The 22,355-nt window shown below is 34.2% G+C and overlaps 1 protein-coding gene across 1 annotated transcript; it reads right to left on the minus strand.

The window, feature by feature from the left end:
* Window positions 1-352: 352 nt before the first annotated feature.
* Window positions 353-13,227, minus strand: LOC113229613 (gustatory and odorant receptor 22). Its single transcript, XM_026463272.1, has 9 exons — window positions 13,131-13,227; window positions 10,326-10,475; window positions 8,951-9,049; window positions 6,188-6,360; window positions 4,109-4,308; window positions 2,977-3,122; window positions 1,464-1,660; window positions 1,077-1,238; window positions 353-514 (listed from the first exon to the last, which is right to left on the minus strand). The coding sequence occupies exons 1-9, from the start codon at window positions 13,225-13,227 to the stop codon at window positions 353-355; spliced, it is 1,386 nt and encodes a 461-aa protein (XP_026319057.1).
* Window positions 13,228-22,355: the final 9,128 nt, after the last annotated feature.

The following is a 22,355-nucleotide window of genomic DNA, read 5'->3' on the forward strand; positions in this document are numbered from 1 at the left end:
AATAGGGGAGGGTTTAATTGTGACTTTCAATTAATAAGTATATCCTGAAAGTTGCTTAAATCAAAATAATACTTTGTATTGGAATTGAAAAAATAGACATGTTGTTACGAGCAGCAGCCACGAGCGTAAACAGATGCAGAAACTTAAATACAATCTGTACAATACCTTCATAATATTTAGCGTAGAATTATAAGCCACAAGTAAAAAGAAATGACTGCGTGTATACTTCTCACGTATATTTATTCGTGCCATATTAGCAACCCACTCTTACAAACTGAACTTTGTTAAAAGCAAATTGTCAAACTAAACTTTACATCTAAATTACGACTTAAATAGTACAAAATTAAGGCCTTCATTCTTCATCTTCATCGTCGTCGTTGTCGTAACCCAAGGTGGTAGTAGTGTTAAATATGGCTTTCACTACAGCTTTGATTGTTTTTCTTGCGCCTTGCCGTAGTAATGTTAATTTGAATTGCATTAACACTATCAAGTACGTGGACATGTACGAAATGTTCTGGAAAATTATGAGAAAGAATTTGAGTAGATTTAGTTTAGTACCTACAAAGGCAGGGATATTTTGAGTGTTTTATATATTTTAACATATATTATTATGTATATACACAGTGGACTGATTGATTGATTGATATTATGTATAAAGCAGACATCAACTTGCATATGAAATAAACATTTATGTACAATCGGATTCGATATTATGTAGACGAAGAGCCTACAGCGATAGGCGGTCCAAATTATCTTAAAGTCACACAAGCAACACAACATGGCAATTGTAACGCACCAACTAAAATGCTGTTAGAAATCAAATTGGATTCCTTTGGCAACTGCACTACAACTACTTATTTACTGCTAATGCATCTCACGAGCACCATCGGGATGCTACACCTGAATTGTTTTCCGGCAGCATTTCGTTTTCTATTTTGCTTTTGTAATGAAGAAATGCAGCAAATGTAATTACACCTTTTAGGTATTCAAAACTAGAACACTTGTGTGTAGCTAAGCCATGCACGAAGTTAGTATCCAATTCAAAATATTTTTTATCTTATCATTGTTTTACTTACAGCAGTAAATAACTCCCTATTGATATTGGTAAATCCGTCTAGGTTCATAATAGGTGGGTTCTTAGCGATGGCAACAAGAAACATTTCCACTTCACGCTGGGTACTTCGATCAACTGCTCCAAGGTTCACATTCAAGAGACGTATTTGGAATTCATGGCCAACCTACAAATCGCAATGATATTTTGATAAATGCCTAAATGGGGTATTCTTGAATGAATTCATCATTAAGATATCCTTGAAAATTACTACGCAGTGTTCAAAATGTTCTCTAAGTTTAAGTCACGTGCTTGCGTTCAGTTCTAAAGTCGTTAAATGTATATTACTTAAGCATTGTACCTAAATGGATTCTTGTATTACATACACATGACAAAGATTGTACGGACTTACTTTCCTCGATGCGTGGTAAGCTTCGTTACAGATAATGAACAACAAAGTCATGCAATAAGTAACGATAACAAATAATCCCATCTCCTTGTAGCTTAGACCTCTCTCCAGAATCTCTGATAAAGCACCGTACAAAGAGATAACGGTTGTAAAGAATATCACCATACAATATATACCATACATGTTGGAGTAGGCACGACCTGGAAAGAGAATGTAAGGTAATACACATTTTACAGGTGTAACAAAATTGTCCGACCTCATACAACTACTGGTGACCGTACTGATAACAAATATGACTCTGACAAATAACTTTAGCAAAAAATGAATTTATATTTGCGAAACCGTGGTAACCTAATGGCTGGTTTGGTCTACAACCTCAGAAGCAGAGGCCGTGGGTTCTGTGTAAAATTTAAATTGAAATTTACCATGAGCTTTTCGGTGAAGGAAAAAGTCGTTAGGAAACATGCACGTCGAAGAAGGTTCACAATCCACAGTAAACGTGTGAAGTCACCTACCCGCAATCGGCCAGTGTGGCAGACTATGGCCTAAAACCTTCACCTGAGAGGAGCCCCGTGCCCTGCAGTGGGATGTGTGAATGAGTTGGTAATGATGACGATGATGATGACATTTGCGAAAATTGTATATGAGAAAATTTTTCGACTTCTTTTTACGTTTGTTTTAATTAAAAAAAAAAGGAGCCTGTCCAACAAGCTGTTACGTAATTCAGTTTAGTCATATTATCTTTCATCTTTATTTTGCAAAAAAAGCTATGTAATGAAAACAGTATTTCTTAGGTTTCTAGCACAGATATTTTAAAAGGTTATAGAGGGCTATATGTACCCGTCCTTGAAAGGACACCTGGAGACTACAGTCTGACATTCTGGGTGTCTTGACATTTTTACTACGTATAATAAGACGTAACGAAAGACAAGATACGTACGTACAATGGGCATGTAAAACAATGGCTTCCACATTTATATGGCGAACGGCTATGGAGTGAAATACCCAGCCGCCTGCTTGCAGACATTCCCTAACGCTGTAATTTGGGACTTTTAAAAGCGAGAGTGAGTAACGACGGTATCTATTTAAATTTTTTGGTGATTAGGCACTATTTAGGTATGCTTGCTCCATCGTCGACCTCATCGTCACTTTCCATCACGTGTGATGCAGGTAAAAAAGTCTGTAGTTCATGTTTCACGGAAACACGACTCCCAAAAATATTACTTTTTTATGATACCAAGTTACGGGACGACCAAGTCGTGCGCCTGGTGGTAAGCGACACGCCTGTCCATAACAATTGCAGTGCCGTTCAGAGCTTTAAATCACAAAGATCTGAGGGGCACAGCACTACTACTAAAATAACAAAAACAACTAAATCTTTATTCATAATCAACATAGAACAGTAGGAAATTCAATTAATTGCTTACTTTTTGCAAATGCCCGAATACTCTCTAAAAAAAATATGTTGCCTGTAAAATATTAACGCCGAAATAAAAAAAAATACTCAAATACGCACCCAATTGCTGCATCATATGCGATAAATCTACCCATAGATGACGGTACTGCGCCAATTTAAGCGCTGGGTGGTCAGCTTCTAGTGCTTTGTGAAGATTCTGAGCTAATCCTTTAGAAGCTGTCCCAAAGGCGTTGCAGTTTATGTACCTGTATTAAAATGATGATGAGAAATACGATGAACAATTAATTTCTTTTATTGATTTAAAATAGGTTGTCACTAAAAAAATTATTATTATTAACTATATAACTTCACAGTTAGCTTTTGTAAATAACACTAACATATATGATTTTTTTTTTTTCATAAAATATACATGTGTCCCATGGCGATACGGGGAAAAATTTATTGGTCAGATTGTAGATGGGATATTTTGGACATATTATTTTATTTTTTGTAAGTAATAAATACTACATTCAAAGACTTCTTCTGAGAATCGAACCGAACAAAATGTGAAAAAAAAATCAGTAATATTTTTATGATACCAATCGAAAAGGTTAATTATAAAGATTAATTCCTTTTAAGTAACATAGTATCTTAAAGGGAACACCATAAAATTTTACATTTAAGAGAATGAATTATATTGTGTTTTACTGTTGATATTCGTACTTCAAGATGGGCTTCCGGCGGTATAACGATCAAGAACAGCCGGTCTCTTTATTCATATTTCTTTTTCTCTTTTCACTTTTGGTCGGTTCCATTCCTAAGTGAGGCAAGCAACTTTTTTAAAATCTTTGATTGCACTATTATTTACTTTTAAAAATAAAACATGTCTCCATGAAGTAAAATATCCTATCTATAATATTGCCATCCTTGTCACAACTAACACATTTGCTTTCAGTAACTTTCGAGATGTTGGAAACTAAAGTTTTTTTTTGCTAATAAAAAAATATCAATTACTTTGATTTCGCTTAACAATAAAACAGAAGCTAAATAAAATATAAAAAAAGATAAGAGTGGGCGATAGATCTCGTTCCGTCTCAGATCCGTTAATAACGCAATTTCGCTAAAAATATGTATAGATTACGTTTTTTATGATCAGGACGGCAGAATACATGAAGTAACTTTCCTCTGCGCCGCGTAGCCACGGGACATCCTGTATACGTTAATGAGCATTCATATGATAATTTGTACATACCACAAAGAACAAAATCCGTCCAACATAGCAATAATATGGTAGTAAGCAATGGAATGCCACAATTCAAAGTCGTCTTGCAAATAGTGCTGCGAAAGAATAACGGCGAAACTGAGGCCCCAAGAGAAAAAGCAGAGACCCCACGTCAAAGGGTATAGATTAGGAAAGACAATGTGTGTTCCCGTGATCTTTAAGTATTTCAACTGGAAAAAATAAAATGGAAAATAATATTAACTATGAAAATATTTCTTTTTCAAACATGTTAGCATATTTTCAAAAAACGAACACGGAAAGTTTGTCATTTATATATTATGAATCGTGCTGCTTCTACTCGGCCAAGACTTGCAAAGTAAGTATGAAAATCAACTGCCCAGTGTTCGTAATTGCGAGAATTAAAAGTACCTAAATGTACTTAAAAAAAAGAAAAAGGCCGTATAATAACATCTTCAATTTGCTATTGTCCTTAAATGTCAAATGTTACTTTTTTAACATTTTATTTTTTTTATTTATTATATATTATACATTATTCTCTTTTTAGTCTTTTATTATTTCCTCAAATTGTTGAGAAAAGCTAGTGCTAACGAAGAAAGAGATTGCTTGATTCGTATTAATGCAATAGACACAATACAAAGTTCGAGGTTTGCTTGACTCGTATTGTATTAATACGAATCAAGCAATCTCTTTCTTCTTGGCCTCCGCGATAATGTACTGTTGCTAACTTTTGTGTGCGCTACTTTTATCTAAGTGACATCGACGTTTTGAAACAATAATCGATAATTATGATGGACTGTTACCAGAAGCTTTACGGAATCAATAAAGTATCATAATCACTTTTATTGCAGTAAGTAAATACAAAAAAGTGATAAATACGAAAATAAAGCAGTTGCTTTTATAATTTACTTTAATAATATAGGTGGGGTAAGGGGGACTCACTTTATTTTGGGTTAATTGTTTTGAGCTTCATAAAGAACAGGAAAAGCTTATAAGAATGTAGAAGTACACTAAACTTGCTTTCGTTTATCAGCTTTACGAGTTTTAACAATCATTACTCTAAACTCAATACTTGCGATGTATTTACAGAAAATGTGCAAATGTGCTAATGTTCCTCTGCCCCCAAAAGATAGGGCAAGAGGAATTGTCACCGTATTATAAGAGTAAGGTGTCATACCTTGTCGTGTTGTCAAGATTATATTAACAACTGTCAAATTATAGGAAATGAAACTATTTTTCCGGATGTAAATCGCGTATATTTGTTTTTTCAAACAAACCGATGTTTCGGGCCCTTTACAGGTCAGTCAACCGTGACTATAGGACCTGTAAAGGGCTCGAAACGTCGGTTTGTTTGAAAAAACAAATATACGCGATTTAAATCCGGAAAAATAGTTTCATTTCCTATGTGTAACAATCGCGAAAACTTAAGAACTCGAACTGTCAAATTAGTTTTTTCCGCCTTTGGGATATGAAATCTTATTTCTTTGTCTGTTTTATTCACTGGAAGATTATTATTGCTAAACTCTTTATATTATGAGTTAAGGCGACATATTTCAACGCGAGCCTGTTTTTTAGGAGGTCAGGTGTGGGAGACCGCCTCTCGCGTCCCGCAACCCGCCCGCTTAAAATTAATATGAATGAAATAAGAACAGGCAGAGAAAATTCGACACAGATGGGACGTCGACAAGCACTGACGGAGCAGCAGCGTATCATTAAACTGCTGGACTATTTTCAAGTTTTGGGATAAATGTGTATTTCATAACTATCGTTTCATAACAGGCTTCAGTTGAACACCAAATTATAGTGGGTTGTCTATAGTACTTGAAGAGAAATATCTCCATGTAAAAATTGCATATCGACTGTGAACTGGCTACCGGTACCATTTCAATTTTTACAACGTTATTAAATAATAACAATAATGTGTAATAACAATATTTAAAAACTATGTATTTTTATTTAATAAACCAGATGCGAGATGAGAACTTTGCATATCACAGTTGATCCCGCTTCCACCCAGGTGGCTCGCCTTTCAAGTCCCCCTTTCCCCAGTGTTCCTCTTACCCTACCTGACATAAAATTAAATTTTGGTACCTGATAATGAGTCCACATATTTTTAAAAATGGCAACTTGAGGCCCATGTCTCCATGAAGCCACGGGTAGCAAGAAATGCGGGATCAAAATGCTCAAGAAGATAATATTGTAAATGACTTCATCGAACCGTTTATTTGAGCTTTTTTGAAAGTTTTCCAACCGCTCCCTTCCCACTGCAAAATAAAACCAGAGCGTCTACTCCCGAAAATAAAATCCGATACACGTAGCTGCGTACTTCCTTCGTTTTAATAATTTCTTACTATGAAACGCGTTATGTGCCCGATTGTGGAACGATTGCGGAATGAAACTCGTGATTTATATGAGTGTCCGACGTCGAACATTGATTAAGCTACTACGAAAAGCCATCATAACCCCAACACGTCATACGAAATATGAAGCAAGGATCATCGTTTTAGCTTCGTATCGGACCCGGCAGTAACGACGAGTCGAAGATCGTGATTTGACACAAGTAGTTGCGGATACCTGAGTCCGAAACGCCAAATGACAGCTTCCGTGTCGTATTTTGACACTACTTTCATCGTAGTACTGACATAAAACTAACGTTAGCTCGAGCGGTATCGTTTGTACTTCGTTAGTATAAAAAAATCGTGAATACTTAAATTAAAGTGATAAAGATTCACTTAAACCACTCACTGATATTAATTCTATACTAATGCATAAATACACTTGCTTACATTATTTGGAAAATACACATGCTTCCACTATTTGGAAAATTCTTTCTAATATCAATCTTGAGGTTGGAAATGCATAGAGATCGTTAGATTAATATTATAAAATTTTCAGTTTTTTAATATACTCTCAAATTACATTCTTTCCTGCACAAACTCACTTTTTGTAATATTTGAGGATTTATAAATGCAAAATAATAAATTCTCACATGACGTTCCCGGATATTCCCATAATACAAATACAAATAATACAAATAATTTATTGGCAAACGGTATACATCTGTAGATAGGCTTTGACAACCACACTATAAGAAGTAAAACATTCCCAAATGGAATATAGATCGACTTTAATTAAACGTTTGCAAGTCGATAATGATTTTTCGATAGACTATGGTACAACACTAAAGGAATCCGCCATTTGTTCAGTAAATTTTTTGTATAAGCATGTAAAAGAACCTATTTCACCATTCACGTTATCGGTCCGTTATTGTCTATGGGATCCGAAGCCCAAAACGAAAGCGTTGTGACCATCGAACTGCGGACGGCTCACGGATCGTTTTGATTTCGTACGCAGCTGCGGTTGTATATTTTGAGAGTAAATTTTCAGCAACTTTATTTTTTGATATTTTTTATAAAAGCGTTCGTATGACGTTGGTATTTTACAAATACAATGTGTTGATTTGCATTCTCGCCATATTTACAGAGGTCATTCTATATCCGAAACTGGGGGCTAAATGAAAAGACGCGTGATGCGAATGAAGCTTTATACTTGATACTTGTCTTTTAATTTTGTCGAATATTACTTATTTGACAGTAATTGTTTCGGACGGATGTCGGACGGAGATCGAGAGTAGACCCCTGAACCCAAATCACTAAAAAAACAAATCGAAAAAAAATTTCGTAAATCCCTACTTTTAATTTATTTGCCATAAACAAATTTGATCCAAAGGTCATTGGCTTGCACGGCACTTGCAAACATTTTGAACTTTTAGATCTATTTGGTGGTGGGGTGCGGGTAGCGACGGCGGGGGAGCATCGTATCGAGCGCGCGATTGGTAGATCCGTCGACCTTGCTTCCCGTACTGCGTCTACGTCACTCTAACATCCCATATACATTCCATTCTAGTATGTCACAAAATACCACGTGGTTTGGTTTGTAAACACGAGTTCGTAGTGCAAGAAAGAACTGCCATGTAAACCTTGTTGCGGTGGCGGTGGCGGCATCAAGTACAAGTGCGTATCTATTCTTAAGGCATGATGTTTAGTTTACGCGGAGGATACGAGTGTGTAAGTTTCTACTTTGAAAGTTGTGTCTAATGTTGAAACGAAACTCACGTGCGAATCTCTGCATAGTTGATGGTGAAACTAGGTACTTCTAGCAATACTTTCATGTAACCTAAAGTTGGTAGGTACCAAATCTAAGTACAAAAAACTTTTTTCAGTCAACTTTTCTAATAAATAAATAGTACATTATAACAATACTAGTACATACTCATAATTTAAAAAAATAGGTGAATAAGCTATCGAGAAAGATTACGTATCGCTCGGTGAAGCGTGTGGCGGGGTCACTGCTCCTGCGTGGTTCATACGACTTCGAGACAAGTTTGCAAAACTTTACTAACTACAATTAGCCAGAATATTGAACAGTATATATTTTTAATACTTTTAGATGATTTAGCATTATTTCTATTATTTATTTCTTAAATACAGCGAGAATTCAAATCAACATACTATATATTTGAATCTGTTAAGCGGTCAGGTAAATATGAACCCTACTGAATAATCTAACTATTTCTTTGTCCTCTCAAATATCAACGAAGTTTTTTCTTGTCAAGGTAATGGTAAAATTTTGGCGACTTGGGTAGCCCTATAGTTATTATTGTGTCAGCTGGATGAGAAGGTCGCAGGTTCGATTCTCGATAGGATCAATTTGGGAAATAAACTTTTCTAAATTGTAGTTGGAAGCCAGGTAATTGGTGTAGTCGTCTGGCAAAAACAAAAACAAACAAAATTAACTAGGTGCAAGTGCCATTTTACTATGGATTAACATCCATAGTCAAGCGTGTAAGATTACCTCTGACAACAATGATACTTTCCAGTCCCCAAATAATATACGCCCAGCATGTGGCTTTTGATATCCAGTTGAAAGTTGTTCGCTTAGTAGTTCGAGCATCTGAAAAAATTAACCAATATTTTTTTGTAATTTCATCTACTAAAACCTTTTCCGTGCATAAACTTTATAAAAGCCGATGTAAATGTTTGTAGACAAATACAAATAGTCACACAATTTTCATCAACAAATAAAATAAAATAATTAAGAATATGACTAATTGGCATTAATGGACAAAATGCGTAAACTACAAGCAATTACAGGAAATTACGTAATTCCTTCACTACACAAAAAAGAAAGAAAATAGAGAAAAAAAATCGAGTTAAAATAAATAAGTAAAAAAAAGCATGTCAAGAGTGTTCATGACTCAGCATCAGAGGACAATGCTAATAATAATACTTTAGAAATGGATTAAAATAATTAAAATATATATTTTGGCACAAAGACTATTAAATTCAATATATTTGAATAATTTGACACAAATAACCATTAGACAAAGAAAATAATCATATCTATTGTGTAATAATAACAATAATAAACGCAATGAAATTTGAATGAATTTAAGTATTGCGTAATACTAAACATATACAAATATACAGAACAGGTATATAAACACAGGCAGATATCTACTTTGTTCTAAACTTATACACAAGGAGTGCGAAAATTATACAAATATTTTATCACCTCACTAGCTCGGAAAAGCTTTGTTTCTCATTAGAAATCTGCGCGTAAAAGCGTTTTTAGCGTCTAAAAGATTTTTGAAATTTGAACTTGACGATGGACTGTGGTACACCTAACATTTTCGATGAAAAAACAACATAATGACACGTTCAACATATACGAGGTAACATAAATCCGTTCGTAAATTTTATTCTTATTATTATTGTCGACGATAAATAGAGAACAATAACGAATTTTGTTTGTTAAAATTGATTTCTTATGGTAGTTCAACTGTTTTACTTTCATCTAGCATTTTCCTGGTTATAGTGAGGTGAAATGTTGTGTGTTTCGTTCGGCAGCAAAGTTGTTTTGCGTGTCGTGGCTTGAAACCCTCGATACGCTCAGGATTCTATAGAAGGACTCGCGTTAATTACAAATTTGCAGCCTAGCACAACAAATAACTATTAACAGTTTATTTTCTGTGAAAATATTTTTTTCAATTTTTGCTATAATTTTACATAATCTCCACGGAAAATGTATTTACATGAGTTAAATGGATGAAAGTAATAGTTCAAGCAAACTTGAATTTTGTAGAGTTTTGGAAAAACGCCTTGTCTTTTCTGTAAGATGGTGACTTTTTCTATTACTATTATGTGCGGTTGTCCTGACAAAAACTAACTTCTGGGCACTCTCATGATGGGCATAACTCCCATTATTTGAAACAGCACCAGCAAGCTTTTCGTAGTCTTGTAAAAACTGTCATGATCGTCTAGTAGTTTACCGTCCTTGTCAGTGATTTTGGGTCCATACATGTCTTTTATTTGTTGCTCTGAAAAATACATGTAGTATTTAAAATTGCGTTCGTATTTGAATATCTTGTACGCTAAAATAATGACGTAAGGTGTCTTTTGTTTACGTAAGGTTCTTATTTCACTATTTTGAGTAATTTATGTACGTTTCAATATTACTAACAAAATTCCTAAACTTTTCCATCTTTTGCTGAAATTTCTAGTATCGCTTAAAAATAATACTTGCTTTATACAAATATACAATTCTTCACACCTACATCAATGCACTCAGCGTTATCAGTGGAAAACACTAGACCATCAATAACAAAAGACAATTTATTCTTGTCAGCCGTAACTTTTACTACAAAGTAAATAAACGGAACAGCCAATCTCGTAATATTTTTAGAAATTTATTTACTGTTTAATTAATTATATCATTTATATATTATGATTATTTGATATAGTATAACTTTGTTAATTTAATATTAGGGGTTAAAGTATGAAATTGCCGTTTTATTGCAATAGGTTCTTTGAATTTTCATAGAATCTTCATGGTTTGAGGTTTTCGAATGAAACTTTTTTCAAATGGTTTCTGGGATTTTTTTTTTTAATTTGAAACATTTGAATATCGACTTTCAATTGTTTTTGTTATTCAATTTAGACAAGAAAGATGGATACTGCGAAAATTCGAGTGATTTTTGAATACGAGTTCCGACGCGGAACTAACGCGGCAGAAACAGCCCGCAATATCAATGCTGCGTTTGGAGAGGGGTCTACTAATGAACGCACCGTGCGATTTTGGTTTAAACGCTTTCGTGATGGAAATTTCGACTTAAAGAACGAGTCACGAGGAAGACCGCCCACACAGGTGAATAACGATGAATTAAGAGAGATAGTGGAAGCCGATCCTAGTCAAACTACCCAGGAATTAGCGACATGGGTTAACGTTACCTTACCCACAATATTGACTCACTTGCGTCAAATCAATAAAATAAAAAAAAACGAAAAATGGGTGCCTCTTGATTTGACTGATCTGCAGAAAGAAACGCGTGTTGAAACTTGTGTTGCCTTGTTGAACCGGTACAGAAATGAAGGAATATTGGATCGAATTGTAACATGTGATGAAAAGTGGATTCTTTATGATAACCGGAAAAGAAAAATGCAATGGCTGACCCCAGGTCAAATGCCACAACAGTGTCCTAAAGCAAAACTTACCAATAAAAAGGTAATGGTAACTGTTTGGTGGTCTCAGCATGGTGTTATTTCACTATAGTTTTCTCCGATCTGGTCAAACAATAACGGCAGATGTCTATTGTGCCGAAATCCGAACCATGTTGACAAAACTAGCAGTAAAACAGCCCCGACTCATGAATCGATCTTCACCATTATTGCTCCACGACAACGCGAGACCTCACACAGCACGAGAAACCATTTTGACCCTTCAGGAACTGCAGTTAGAAACTATTCGTCATCCTCCGTATTCACCAGACCTTGCTCCAACGGACTACCATTTTTTTCGTGATTTGGACAATTATCTACGTGACAAGAAGTTTTCTTCCCAGGAGGCAGTACAAAATGCTTTCACACAGTTTATGCAGTCTAGATCGTCGGAGTTCTATCGCAAAGGCATTAATAACCTTCCCATTAGATGGCAGCAATGTATAGATAATAATGGCAACTATTTTGATTAAATAAATTTGTTAAAAATTTAAAAAATAAACAATTTAGATTTTCAGTACAAATCGGCAATTTCATACTTTAACCCCTATATAATACAATTCAATTCATTTAAAAACTAAATTAATTATATAATTGTGTCAATCCGCAACGTAGGCTTAGATACAATTATAAATCAGCAACAGGCTTCGTCACATATCGTAATGCAATTCGCCAGACTTAGCCATTTTTATCCAACTAGTAGTACATACAATGAAAAAGGACCGCTCTGAATCTTAGCTGGATCAAACGTCCCTATAACACTGGCAGCATTATCGCGCTGAATAGCCAACGAAATTCGTTGCACCAAGTAAGATCCAGAGCTTGGATCCCAGCCTCTCATTAATTAATTGAATATATTGTGCTGGGTACTATTAGTAATCAGTAGAAGAAAAGATATTTTATCTTTAAAGTCTTTAATACTTACTAAGTAAATTAATTCATTATTGGAGATTCAATAACAGTACTCGAAATAAATGCAAAAATACTCCAATTTCAGTATTCGGTGTCTTAAAAAGGTTGACTTAAACAGATTATTCAAGATTTTTTTATGGTTAAGGCCGGCGACGTTTGGAATGCAAATGTAATTTGGGTCAGCAGATAAGACAATTTTATTCAGTAATCTTTGAAAGAACTCGGCCCTCACTAATACATCTTGTAATTTTATGTTTTTATGAAGTTTTTGTAATATATTCTTGCAAACAATCTCACGACTCATCTAGAATTTCAAATTAGCCGTAGATTTGTGGCCTAATCGGTGCATTATATTTTTGAAAATGGTAACTAGTCTAAACGCTATTTCTGTTACTTTTTATGAACTTAATGCAATTTAATTGAATCAATAGTGGTCAAGTACACTATTATTTCTGAACTTGTTTCTGAAATTGTATATCGTCGAGAGAGTACGTAATACTTTCGCTGGTCCAAATTTTAGGCTCAAATAGATACTCGAGAAAACTCAAAGTCATGGACAATCTTACCGTCCCACTCCTTTCTATCCTCCTTCCCAAACATATCTCGCTTTCGTATCTCCTCATTTTGATTCGGATTGTACATTCGAAATTTCTCTTTGTTCATGGTCGGTTATTTGTTTTCAAATCGTGAGTTTCACAAGTGAAATAAAGCCTTCGGTTTCTCGACGCAGAATGAGTTCTGAAAGCATCAGTAACAAAATACTACATAATCAATCATAACCCACCCGTCTCGGCTTACTTGGTAATGCGCGTTTGTCAATAGCCTGGTATGGAGTAGCTACCATTAAAAAACGATTATAGTTGAGTTTTTTTTTCATGATACCAAGTGACAGGATGAATAAATCGTGCGCCTGGTAGTAAGCGACACGCCTGTCTATAGCAGTTGCCAGTGCCACACAGAACTTTAAATCGCAAAGATCTGAGGGGTATTGCCACTGCGCTTGTTACTCTGAAACATAAGTTGACAAGTCCCATGTGCCTGTAATTTTACCAGCACCCTTACCCTTCAAAACCGGATTGCAGTAACGCTCACGTACTGCACTGGACGAACTCTTTCACAAGGAACTCTACAGGTACTAAAGTGAGTTACTTTACGTAATAATATTTGGAGCCGACTGGACACTAATGTGAAAAATCTTATTTAAAAAAAAAAATTAGGTATCTACTCAAACTTTGATGAATGATTCAACAAATTTAATCATAAAACAGGATATGATGCGTCATTCTCTCAGATTCTCAGAATCTCAGATTTTCAAAATTATGCGAATATTTTAAGAACATTGTATTAAAATTTTCAGGCTAAAGAAAGGATTTTTCTTAAATAACTCTTCGTGTGAATCTCTATGTATGCCTGTGTTCGTAGACACCTTTATAGGAGCGGTATACCGATGACGCCGCAACGTCGCTCGTTGGCCATTAATTCATATTTTACACTAATGGCGACTTTCGAAAACACTTAACGGCCTGAGTGAGATGTTAGGTTGTGGACTTAGCCTTAAATATTTATAAGTAGGGGTGTGAGTTTTTTTGTGGCAGCTTTACAAGTTAGAATGGAAAAACATTGGAAAATATGTGTAATTTTAAAATTAAGGAGGAGGCCATAGTCCGCCTTAAATTTTGCACATAAATTCCGAAAAACTTTTCTAAGTTCTTCTAAGCTTCTCTAAGCGAGTCTGGCGTTGAACCCACGGCCTCTGCTTGAGAGGCGAAAGATCATTAAGCTATCACGGCTTAAATATAGAAATATAAATTGTATTCTAAATACTAATAGCATAGTGAATAATAAATAGAGTAACACTAAAAGTAATTGCTTTTGACTGCTCATTAGGTACATTTTGCAGAAGAATAATTGAGTTATCAAATAAAATTATTCAGCAATTTCTACAATGTACGAAAAAATAAATAGATCATTGACATAATCTAAGAATAACAATGGACTTAGAATTGCTCCTTGATGCACGCGGAAGGCAAGACAAATACAAACCCTCTCGGTATTCTCACCTCATGCTGCGTACCTAACTGGTTCCATAACTGACGTCCTTGTACTATGTTGATGTCAGCGCTTTCTTCTGTTTATGACATAAGCTTCCTACTGTCTGTGCTAGTAAATACATTTTTCTTACAGTGTACTTATTCGTTGTTATTTTTGTAGCTGGCAATAATTCTACTGTCAGTGTCATTTTGTACGTGCTTCACGAAAACGGAAATGTATTCCATAAATTTCTATATTAACTGAGTTCGCAGCAAATAAAACCTGTGGTATATCAAAATACAAATTAAAAATTTATTTCAAACAAATAACTTGTGCATGTAATATGATTTTCTTGGTAACCTATAACAAAATCGAAAATTTTTTGTCCGAAATAACGTTCGTTCGAATTTTCAATTATAACGAAACAGTTGTTCTTTCAGGATATGTGGAATGTTTATCGCAAAGACACGATTAGGTTAGATTAAGTTTAAAAGAAAAAACATTTTCCTCTCAAAATTACTTTCGAAGTTATGAAATTTCGACCACACGTAATTTCTGGAAAATGTCATTTCGTGCTATTGATAGGTAACCGATTTTCTTGTTTAAATGAGGATAGGGATAAACGCAATGTGTATGTGCGCATGGTGTGTGTGTGTGTTTTTCAAGCATTCTTTTTTTAAATATGATTTCAATAACAGTTTTATTCTGGAAGTCTTGGTTTTTATAACTAAATAAAAACCAAGACTATAAATTTATGGTTTTAAAATTGCTTAAAAGCATGCAAAACGCTCCCTGTATGTTTACCTTTCAATCTGTATTGATAGGTGAACATTCAAATGGGTCGTTCATACATTACTTTTATCAAAGCGATGTTTCCGCAAAAACTTTACATGGTCAAAACGTTCTTTGAAGAACCTCTAAATAATATAAAACCGAGAAACTTAATAATTTAAATTTAATTGAGAAAAAACACTTTTGTAGTATCATAGATCCATACGGCTAGGATCAAAACGAACAACGAGACCCTAAAGACAAAACACTCGAATCCTGACCTAAACATTTTAAAGTGTCATAATTAGTTTAATTAAATTTTTCACGCCACGATACTTGCAGTATTATTTCCGTTTGATTTTGCTTCTAGTGTTAACCATGTCATACGTAAATCTGCCACCCAAGGCATGAACATCATAAGGTTGGGATGACTATGAAGATAATTTACTGAAAGACGTTGTATGATATATTGGATGGCGAATAGTAATATCTCATATTGTCAATAATGATCAAATCCGATACGCTGTCGGATTAACTCGGAACAGCGTCTAATAGATCGTATAATCTTTTACAGGATCAGTTTCGGGAGTCTGGGAAACCAAGGAGGAAAACATACGGCATTCGCTCTTGCTGCAGACGGAGATATAAGGCCTATAATCTGACTAATATTATAACTTCTGCAGTGATTTGTTTTTCAAGTTTCTTTGTTGATTTCAATAAATGAATAATCTTTATTCATTTAAGATAATGTACATAGTAAGAAATTGTCTCACAAGTTGCTTTTGTATGTGGATGCCTGTACGCTTCACCATTAAAGTATTCACTTTTTGTTTTATCCATTCCATTAATACCAGTCTTTTATTTTTGTATAAATCTCATCTCTCATCTCACTATAGGATAAATAAATTAGGACGGTTAAATCCATTTTACTGAAGTCAATTACGCTGAAGCTTTATGTTTAGTGTATAGTATGGAACCGAGTACAAGGGAGTATAAACACTGAACCAATACTGAGATTGGCGTATTGGTAAGATTTTTTGATAACACCATCTGTGAATTAACGGTTTGCATGTTGGGTTCTTGATGATCTATAGGGTTTGATTCACGGTAGCGCTGATTTGGGACATTAGCTTTTCTAATACCCCAAACGCCCCATAGTGAATTCCTGTGCTATGATACTCATGGCAAAGGGGATTCCCTAGATTGATACCAGGTGTATTTGGTGTGATTATATGGCGCATTATTATTATTATCTCAGTTATGTCAGGAATTTCAAATAACGAACATAAATTATTGAAATCGTCACTGTGATTGGTTCAGATGAAGCGCGCCGAACTTCTCCGTCGAACCGTAATAAAATATGCAAACTATCAAATTTTGACTTAGACGACGACGTTAGAATTGCACCAACGGGGTTACATACTTTATAACGAGTACAAAATTGTGAGTAGAAGCTTGTGTTATAAAAATATGAAGCATAAGCAATCAGAACATTCTTTAACGTAATGATATTCAAAAGAATTGCCACCGGAATTTGTTTCATGTTCCAATAAAGCTAAGATTTGGATTTAGATTTATTTCTTATCTTGTAAACTTTACATTATTATATACAATATATTGTATTACAAGAATCGTTACACATAGTAATAAATGTTACATTTAAAAATTACGAATATCCAGTACAAGTTTTGTACTATGTAATTTTAACATAGTTATGGGAAATAATGTAGGAACATATTAAATAATACAATAATAATTTGTCAATATAATGATTGTATGCGTTAAGTTTATGTTATTTATTCATTTCTGTAAAATAATATTTATAACTAATAACCCAATAAATTACAATATATATTACAAGACGATGTCCCTATATTCTTCAGTGGAATAATACGCATTTCCAACAAAAAGTATTTCAATCGACAATCAAACATTTCATCAATAAGCGATAATTTATCGAAGGTCTATACTCGCATTTTAAAGACTTTAAAATGGGTTAGGGTATTCAAAGTCGGTATCAATAAACCGCCTGAATACGTAAAATTCAAAGCCATTACAATTGGACGTGTATTAGCAAAAGCAAACAAGAGTTTTAATTAGAGCCAACTTGCTATAAGACTTTAAAATTAAATTTCAGCGATGGAAATATAATTATGAAAATAGCTCCAAGGCTCGCCTTTGTCGAACTTAAGAACAACAAAGAAAATTATTAGTTATTGGAAAAAATTTGGGGAGCTCTTATGGTACTTCATTATTTAATTTGGTTAAATTGGACTACTTATAATAATATAGTATACAAATTTAATCATAATAGAGAATAGACCATACTGTGTACCTTAACTGTATTATTATTATTATTGGACATGTGTATATTTGTAAAATATTATTTACGGTGCTGTAGAATTCTTGATTTCGTTTTTGCTTTTTAGTTCGTAGTACTCCAAAGGGGACATAACTAGTTTTTGCTTGAGCAAAAATTAATAAGTTTTGTTTTGTTACAGCAGATTTTTGCGAAATCCATTTCAAGATATTACAACATGACAAATTTTTGCTGTTGTGTTTGTTGTTCTTGAGGAATTCTTGTAATAAATCATAATTTATCATTCCTGGGGTGTAGTCACCAAAAGTTTTCGTTTTATAAGTATACTTTAGAACAAACTCAAAAACAACGAAAAAATCTTTAGGCGCCATATTCGCAAAACTATGATCATGTTGGTTGACACGTTGTTGCTTATCAGCATCCAGTTATTATTGAGGGGAAGATAGAAAAAAAAGAGAAAAACCAAGAAAAGCGTACAGAGAACAAATAAAAAAGAACTTCTAAGTGAGCACTTATGAAGAAGCAAAGGAGCTGACTGTGGACCGTGAGGAGTGGAGGAGGTTATACAGACAAGAGCATGTCTCTTAAATAGAATATTTAACCGTCTTTTTTTACTACATGCTAGTACAATTTGACCTTCACCTCTCACGATGGTAAGTAACGATAAGGTCGACAATGGAGCATGTACACCTAAATAATGTCTGTTCACCCTTGCCTAGAAAAAGCCCAGCTTATAACGTTCACCTTGTGGAAACTAAACCTCTAGTATGAGTTTACAGTGTTAATAGTCTGGCATGTCATAAAGAAGAAGAAGATGTTGTATTATTACATGTCACAAGAATAACTACCAGTTACCATAAAAATATAAATTTTACATGGTGTACTCCTGGTAAAGATTTTGAGACAAAAAACATTTTGTCTTTGTAATTTGTAAAACTAATCAGTAAAATTATTAACAAGCTATATAAGGATTTGTTGATTGACCAAAACTTTGCCAGATTGATTCTTGTATTTTACAATTTCAGGCGGCAATTTTCAGAATTGTTATCGACGTCTTTATTTGGGCTCTTCAGAATTAATTGAGTTGTTTTAAAACGGAGATTTGGAGTATTCACCATTTGGTTTTTTAGTTATGATTAATTTGATTGTAATTAAAATCGATTTTTGTCGTGATCCATTTTATTTGGTAAATCACCGATAACGTTATTTTAAAACTTTTTCAAAAATACGAGCACTACTTCGTTTCAATACCACCTCGAAGGTGGTGTCCCACTAGGCTACCGCACACCAAAGTTTAAAATTTTTATATTTAACATTTTATACGGTGTCCTTCAAGGAGCTATGCTTGGGCCGTCTTTCTTTTAAGGTGACTTTTTTTATAATATCAAGTGACGGGACGAACATCTCAGGCACCTGACGGTAAGCTACACGCCTGTCCATAACAGTTGCAGTGCCACGCAGAGCATTTACTAGAAAAAGCAGTGTATCTCGACTACGACATAGACCAACGATTTCACTATATATTTTCTATTCTATTCTATTCTATTTTTAGTCGATATAATGCTCAACAGATGTAATTAATTTATGGTATACAAACATTTGACATATTCTTGCATGATATAAAGGTCACTGGGTATAATAGACGATTGATATAACAACATTCAATCTAATATACCGATGGCATAATGTTAATTTTATATAAACACTTCAGATATAACATTGACTGAGTATAACCAGCACCAACAGTCTTCTTAAGGTGGTAGCAGAGAGAATGGACAGTCCCATCCTTAAGTATTGGATGTCCATCTTTATTCATGAAAATGAACACTTTGCTTTCTACTAACATAATTCTAAGTACCTACTAACAACATATGGACTTGTAACTGTCTAAAATAAATTATTTCATTTCATTTCATGTCAGAATGTTGAATATGCATGTGTAAAAAAAAAATAATATAATTCCAGTGGTGTTTACGTGCAACAGTCAATGAACCGAATTTGTTTGCACTTCTTAGTTGGTTCGACCTCCTCCTGTGGGTTTAGGTTAGGTTAGCATATGACAAAGCTGCCTGAACAGAATATGTTTACATTTGATGGTTGTTCGACCTCTTCCTGTGGGTTTCGGTTAGGTTAGTATATGACAAAGCTGCCAGAATCGATTTTTTTTGCATTTGCTAATTGGTTCGACCTCCTCCTGTGGGTTTAGGTTACTTTAATATATGACAGAGCTGCCAGAATCGATTTTTTTTGCATTTGCTAGTTGGTTCGACCTCCTCCTGTGGGTTCAGGTTAGGTTAGTATATGCAATTAAATATTTTGCTCAAAGTTTTAGTAAATATATTTTATAACACAAAAAGTACTTAAAGCTATACAAAATAAATTATATTTTGCGATTGTACATTCAATGGAATAAAAAATTCTTATCAACATAATGCAGGGTGCTTCAACTATTCGGAAAACGAAATATTGCGTTATATTATTTAACACATTATACTGGTAGTACTTACACCATTTGTTAATTATGTCACTTAATGTAATGTTTGTTATACTGAAGGTTTATTATACACATTGAAATTATGCCTTTTAACCACCATAACCATGACATGAACCGTGACCATGGGACCTGTAAAGGGCCCGTAACGTTTGGTTTATTTGAAAAAACAAATATACGCGGTTTAAATCTGGAAAAATAGTTTCATTTCCAACGTCAGAAACGGTTAACGGAAAGCGGTTGAAATCCAACAAACCTGATTATCCCCTAATTTGCTACCCTTAAAGGTGGTTTTCTTCAAATTTAAATAGGACCAATACTGAGGTACCCTCTTTCCCACAAAAAAGAATTACAAAATCGATTCTCAAATACCAGAGTAATGGTTACAATAAATAAAATTAAAAAATTACCGTCGAATTGAGACCTCTTACATTTTAAAGTCGGTTAAAATAGTTTCATTTCCTGTAATATTTTTTTCCATTAACTCGATTAAATAAAGTCTAATCTTTAAAAACGGCAACAGTTAACAACAAAAATATAATATAAGAATTTATCACACTTGTTTTCACATAACTCCCCTGGTATCTTATATAGAACAAAACAGGATTTGAATTAGGTAAGTGAACAAGGAAATTTCTGATAAAACGGTCCAAGTTCAAACATTACACGTTCAAGTAAGAATTAAGTTTCATGAGTTTTGTAATGCCTAAATAAGTTAAGTAAGGCACATTATTAAGGGCGCAAGTGGAAGTTCTTAGAAGTTTGTAGGATATTGTATATCTTCGCGACATCATAAAAAAGCTATACTAATACAAAAAACTGTAAATTCAACTGCTGCTATCCATTATAGAAATTAAAAGTAGATACTTTTTTATTAAATTTTCATAACGCAGTGATATTACGTATATTCAAAAAAATAAAAATGTGTTGTGTATTATAGGGTCTAGTATACGTACAGGATATTCAAAAGATCGAACCTTCCTAATTTACGACCGTGTGACGATGTGAGTATGACGCTAGCCCCTTGATATGAAACCATTAAGTGATATGGTGTCCTGGTTTTGAAGATTATTTATTTGTTTACGACTACATAAATAGAAACTTAAATTTTATGAGAGTTTACAATGAAAATGATTGGAGTATTATTATTCATAGTCTTTCACAGATTTGTCTTTTTTGTAATATCAAGTGAAGGATAAAACAAGTCGTGCGCCTGTAGGACGAGCACGACAGAGCGCGACTGGTGCGATAGCGACATAAAGCGCGAGATACTGCTATTCTCACATAGAGATCTCGCGCTTTATGTCGCTCCCACACATCTCGCCCACTGTCATGCTAGCCCTACAGGTGGAAAGCGACACGCTTATCCATAGCAATTGCTAGAGCTTTAAATTGCAAAGATCTGAGGGGCACTACCACTGTGGCCGTCACCCTTCGACATAAATTGATGTACCTGTCTCATGTACCTGTAATGTCACCACCTTTAAATACCAAAATACAGTAATGCTCGCATTACTGCTTGACGGCAGAAATAGGCAAGGTGGCATGCAGTGCTTCTTTGGACGAACTGTTTCACATAGTGCTCTATTGCTACTAAAACAACTTGCAACGTAAAATTAACAAAAATGATTTTATTCGTGTTGATTGTACTGGTTTTTAAATTTGCATTTTAGCTTGCGTCATATTTTCTTCCATATTTTGTTATTCACGCAAGAGGTATCAATTTATGATGGACTGAGTGAGATAGACTGTAGCAGTAAGTAGAATTTTATGTCCCAGTCTCCTACAACCCTCAAGTGTAAGAGATTTATGCACACAACTACATTTCAGCAAGTTGGCTCAGCTTTCTTATTCACTGCCTCTTGTGAATAGCTTCAAGTTTTCGCAGTTTCTTTTTTATAAAGGGCTGATGTGATTCATGATTTTTCCGTGGAACATTTTCAACTAAACTTGCGCTGAAAGTTTTTAGTTCGCTCATGAGAGTTATTTTATCCAGCTACTTTAAGTTACCTTTGTATGTAGAGTTATTGTTGTTTTCACTTAAGCTACCTTACCTTTAACCCATGTGCATAAAATGTACAAAATATGTGAAGTGATTCAGACTTTGATCATGTAAACGCCCATGTTTTCATTATGATGAAAACATCGCATTCAAATTTAGCGCTACATGTGACCTGA

Source organism: Hyposmocoma kahamanoa, unplaced genomic scaffold (assembly GCF_003589595.1).
Source record: "Hyposmocoma kahamanoa isolate Upper Pololo Valley unplaced genomic scaffold, ASM358959v1 62, whole genome shotgun sequence".
Classification (NCBI taxonomy): Eukaryota; Metazoa; Arthropoda; class Insecta; order Lepidoptera; family Cosmopterigidae; genus Hyposmocoma; species Hyposmocoma kahamanoa.